This window comes from Cryptotermes secundus, unplaced genomic scaffold (genome assembly GCF_002891405.2).
Source record: "Cryptotermes secundus unplaced genomic scaffold, Csec_1.0 scaffold12868, whole genome shotgun sequence".
Lineage (NCBI taxonomy): Eukaryota > Metazoa > Arthropoda > Insecta > Blattodea > Kalotermitidae > Cryptotermes > Cryptotermes secundus.
Window position 1 is genome coordinate 3873 of NW_019732071.1, and position 5378 is coordinate 9250.

Here is a 5378-nt window from a genome sequence, read left to right on the forward strand (position 1 = left end):
AGCGTGGCCGGCGCTTAGGGCTGACAAACTTACCCCCATCTTTGAGCCAACTGTCTTGATAAAGTGGGACCCTCAACGTTACACAACCCTATGGGCATTCACGGCCTGTTACAGGGACAGCTTTACTTTACTTACTTTTAGATAGTCAGGGAATCTGTCAAAACAGACATCACCACAACTTCAACCAAGATGGATACACCCACGCAGTTTGGCTGCAAGTCTTCTCCAACCCTTCTTGCCCACAAGGTTCACTCCCATTGGAAAACACCATGGCCACCATTACTTCTACTGTAAGCCCTACATACCAGCCCACTTCCTCATTCATCCTGAAGACAGTTACCACAGTGAACACCAATATTATATACAGTCAGGAGCTCAGTACAAACTGGCCACAACAAGCTGATGGACAGAGCAGTAATATATAATTACCAACATTAAACCTGGGGTTACAAGATTTATAAATGTTTCAGTTGTAGTCTATCATAATTAATATCATCTCAACATCTTTATACGTGTGTGCTAATTTCAGCACAGTAATAATGTCTTATATTTTTTATTTCACGTATATAATCACAACTAATTCTCTCTGCCAAAGGGAAATTCTCTAAAAAAAAAGATGCTGATAAAATACGTACTGAAGAATGTTTGCATCCTAGGGCTAATCCAAGGGGAAGCACAACAGATCATTGAAGGTCGCACTGCAGGCGCCAGTTTCTATGGCCCACCCCTTATATACATACATACATACATGTTGCATACTTGGTAATATGAGATTCTTAACTCTCTTCCAAGGCATTTTGGTATTCCTTTTTTCTCTTGCGTGAATCCCCTGCTGCTATTTTATTGCGTATTTTTCTTCTAATCATCTTAAGTTTACGCTCTTCAGCTTGTGTGAGAGGATGAGAAGAGAGTGTGATGCCTTCTTTCTCTAGTAGTTGTTTCTCTTCAGCTGCAAAGAAATACTTTAAGCATCAGTTACCGTACATTAGACACACAAAAATTATTTAATTTTGTTGAGTAAAATATACTTCTTGGTGTCCAATTCTTTTCTGGAACTGAGCCGTCGAGTCCCTCGACCCTGTGGGTCGAGAACCCACGCTCTGCTACCCACTTAGACCCGTGAACTCCTGCTCAATATGGGTAAGGGACAGGCTCATAAGACGACTTGCTTGTACGTGATGCACTATGCCTCCCCAAGGTCGAGTAGGGGATCTCGGGAGAGGAAACCACTGTCGGCACTGTGGGCCAAGCTGGACGGATCTGCTAGTCTGAACTAGTAGGGAACACACACAACCCAAGTATACACAAATACGACTGGCGTTTCCAACATATAAATAAATGTGTATATTGATAACAAAAGTATACAGGTGTACTCTGCCTGATGGGCAGGCACTGGTCAAAACATAATCAACCGTTTATACAGAATTACTCTGTGGCTAAGCGCACAGACGCAAGCATAGGCACGCCTCATGGCATTGATCAATTTTACTAGGAAAAGACTGTACTCTGGCGAGCCTTAAGGGTACANTTTAGTGTTAATGTCACTGAGCTCTTTTATTACGAACATACTGGAAACTTTCAAATTTCTGTATTATTAAATAATATTTGTCTTAGAATGTGAAGTATGTAGCAGTTTGTAAGTTTTGAGGTTTTCACGGCGATGACAATGAAGAAAGTCGTCTTCTGGGTTTAGGCACCGTGTATTCTTCGTTTTGGCCGACGTTTCGGAGGAACGTAGGGCCTCCATCTTCAGAGCAGTTGAATGGCTTGGAATGCGGAGAGCAGTAGCTGTGTGGAGCAGTAGCTCTGAAGATGGAGGCGCTACGTTCCTCCGAAACGTCGGCCAAAACGAAGAATACACGGTGCCTAAACCCAGAAGACGACTTTCTTCATTGTCATCGCCGTGAAAACCTCAAAACTTACAAACTGCTACATACTTCACATTCTAAGACAAATATTATTTAATAATACAGAAATTTGAAAGTTTCCAGTATGTTCGTAATAAAAGAGCTCAGTGACATTAACACTAAAAGGTTCACTACCAACTGATGAATGAAATATTCAGATTTATATAATGGAATTTATATCATGACAGCAATAAACTCTCTTTTAAGTCACTTGCAATCACAAATTCAAGACTGATTCATATGAACTTTCAGGTCAAACACTACTCATTGAAAGGTTTACTATGACAGGTGCAACACATACATCATAGGAGATTGTTTTAAAATCTGCAAAATTCCATCCTTCCTTTGTAAGATCAAACCTCATTTACTTTACTTTACTATGAATCATCCTCAACTTATTCAAAACCTCTTAAAACATAACACTTCTGTTGATCATTCTTACGTGTTAAATGAAGTTTTGAATGCTTTGGTGCTGGTACTTCTTCTGCTTCCCCTGCACTTGCAGCAGAAAGAAGCCCAACACCATCCAATTTGTCTTCAAAGTTCTGAAAATATTCCATCAGGTCCAGTACTGATGACTGGCTTTCGCCCTGCAAAACAAAAAATAATCGTTTTAATTCTGTTTCACAACACTGACAAACACATTTAAATTTCTCTACAGGAAATGTAACCTACAGCCATCATTTCAACGTATTTCTCTTCACTCTTGGTGCTCTTGGTCCTCTTGGTCTTGGTCGGCTGCAGAGTACATTCTACAATACGAAATTGTGAACTAGGTGAAATAGGGAACACAAGGTGACCACAAGATCGATACTGTATCATTTTGAATGTGCTCTAAGTGACACAGATGACAGATTGGCAAAGGAAACGCCTTTATGTAATATTCACTGACCATTGGTTAGGACTTCAACTGCTAAATCATCTGCCACGATATATTAAAGAAATACAAGTACTATATAAGTTCAAAAATGCTTTGAAAACTTACCTACTCAGTCATTGTTTTTATAAAGTGGATGAGTTTCTCTCGTGTGAGACAATCACTAAGCAATTATAATTACTTAATTCATGAATACCGTTGCGGTCTAGTCAAGTGGGATTGACAAAGTGGCGCTGAGCGCGCTGAGGCAGGTTTTCCCTGAGTACTTCAGTTTCCCCTGCCTATCCTCATTCCATCAAATTCTCCATAAGCATTATCACCGGTACAGGTACAATAGGACATGTGGATATATGGATGCCCACATGCCGAGGGGACCTAATATGGATTCCACCTCACACTATACGAACTCTAATTATTTATTGTAATCTACTGTAATCTATTGCAAACAACTGTAAGTATTGTAACGTTACTCTTTTATTGTAATCAGCCAATGTACAGTAACTGACTTGTCCTATATCATGTAGCAATGATCTATAGAGACGAAATAAATAAATAAATATTCATTTATTCTCTCAGGATCATTGACCTCCATTTTTTATTGTGAAAAATAATTGTAAATACAAAAAAGCCTAGTCAATGTCAATTCCGTACTTTGGAGCACATTCTTAATTAGACATCACATCATGAAGATGTATGGGTAGTGGAGGTATAGCTCCAACCACTCTTAATCTTGACACTAAATGGATGGGACCTATCAATTCCATGCCCCAGACACTTCACCTTCTGAGGAAACCAAGTCTGGTACCTACTGAATGGTGTGTTGTGTGGGCCCTAGATTCAGTCTGAATGCTATAGAGAAAAGAGAAACCTAACTTCCTGACTACTGTGCCAGACGCCTAGTTAGGAACAGTAACTCAGCCATCCTTGTTTACAGCAAAACTTAACTTTCCCAGCCTAATATCAACATAACTGTGGCGAGGCCTGAGAAAAATTACTGCTTGAATTCCATAAACTTCTTTTGGGCAAGATTTCCCACACACAAAATAAATGTTAGCTTTGTCCACATGAGGTTATGAGGTAAATGCCGATGGGGCACAAGACAGCTGCTAGAATCATCTGAGAGGAATTTGCATCCCTGCAGGTTACATAACAAAGAAATTTTTCTTGTAACTTTTAGGTATGTTTAACCATGAAGGTTTTAGATTTCTAAATGTGCAATATGACACTGTGAATGACAATCATAAGCGGTAGGGATCATTTTGAATCAATCTGATCTAAAGGGAGTCTGAATTCTTTTCTTTATACATCCACTGCCATTAGAAATATTTCAGTAGCATAAATACTTCTCTTTGTCCAAGGCCTTGTTGCTGGGTTGGTTATAAAATAATATTTACAGCCAACAGTAGTCGACTATATACTCGTATATATAGGTGGTCTGCTATATACCAGGTCAAGTACCCACTTTTAATTAAAGAGGCTGACTTATATTATTTAAACCATCTGAAATCCTTTACATTTACCGTCACGTAATTGTATACCTACAATCATGACTATTTCATGTATTTCGGTTATTTCAGAAATGAAAAACTGGTAACTAATTTTGAAAATACTACGTTACATAAACAGGTCTTAATACTATGAAGGAATGTAATTATAAACAACCACATACCTGATTCCTCGACATGTTTCTGTCACAGAAATCTGCTGAAATCCTCATAACTTCTCATTAATCAATTCTCACTCCACCTTATGTAACCACGTCTAACTCTTGCACGGGGGTTATTTATTTATTTATTTATTACTTACTGAATTTACAAAAATTGTTCAATACGAGATTCTCTATCATGAATATGAAGCTCACAGTGCTGTGAATTTTTTATATGAATTGACTGGCCAGTTTAAATCTAAGCGTTCTCATTAATTCAAGATACTGTTTTAAGTTAACAGACTTTTTGGCCACTCTGTATATTTAATGTGGTAAGAATTTCAGCATACCTGCCAAGAGTCAAGCTATTTCTTACCACTGTAAGTGACATTACAGTTCAGCAGTTGTTTTCTAGCATGAGTGAATTGCTTTTTAGAACATTACTATTAATTCGTTATATATTATTGTCAATATTTCACCTTCATATACTAGTCTGCTGATTGAATTTCTATTTGTTCAGTTATACTAGGCAATTGAGCTATATTCTGACACTCTATAAGCTATGGAAATTTATAAATAAGTTTGTCATTGCACCACATTTCAGATTTGACAGAAGTGACTGCAGTCACAAGATCATATGAACTCTCTTTCAAGTGCAAAAGGAATGCTGGCCGCCACGATGCTGAGTGCTTGTGCTGCTTCAATTCATTTAACAAGACTGAGCAAAGGAGCTTTGAGTCAGTGTTTCTGTTAGGTAGAGAGAGAAAAACCGACAAAGACAGTATACAACAAACTATTGAAGGAACACATTTCTTAGATATTTGTAGCTGTTAACAAATTAAGAAGAGCAGCAAACATGTTTTTAGAAGAAAGAAAAAAACGTCATAATCCCATATAGTAGGTTAGATATTGTAAGAAACAGGTTAAGTGTTTGGTATTTTCAAGTTAA

The 5378-nt window shown here is 38.0% G+C and overlaps 1 protein-coding gene and 1 long non-coding RNA gene across 2 annotated transcripts in view; one reads left to right on the forward strand and one right to left on the reverse strand.

The window, feature by feature from the left end:
- Positions 1-2770, reverse strand: part of LOC111867552 (cyclic AMP-responsive element-binding protein 3-like protein 4) — a gene marked incomplete at its 3' end in the record, with an annotated part of 5548 nt that extends 2778 nt beyond the window's left edge. Inside the window, exons 1-3 of the mRNA XM_023857532.2 lie at positions 2583-2770; positions 2350-2497; positions 781-949 (exon numbers count right to left, since the gene is read on the reverse strand). Of these exons, the coding sequence (XP_023713300.2) occupies positions 781-949; positions 2350-2497; positions 2583-2729 (464 nt within the window). The remainder of the gene's footprint in view (positions 1-780; positions 950-2349; positions 2498-2582) is intronic.
- Positions 2771-3055: 285 nt separating this feature from the next.
- On the forward strand, positions 3056-5297 carry LOC111867554. Its single transcript, XR_002843365.2, has 2 exons — positions 3056-3235; positions 5034-5297. It is a non-coding gene; the product is annotated as an uncharacterized LOC111867554 (long non-coding RNA).
- The last annotated feature ends 81 nt before the right edge of the window (positions 5298-5378 follow it).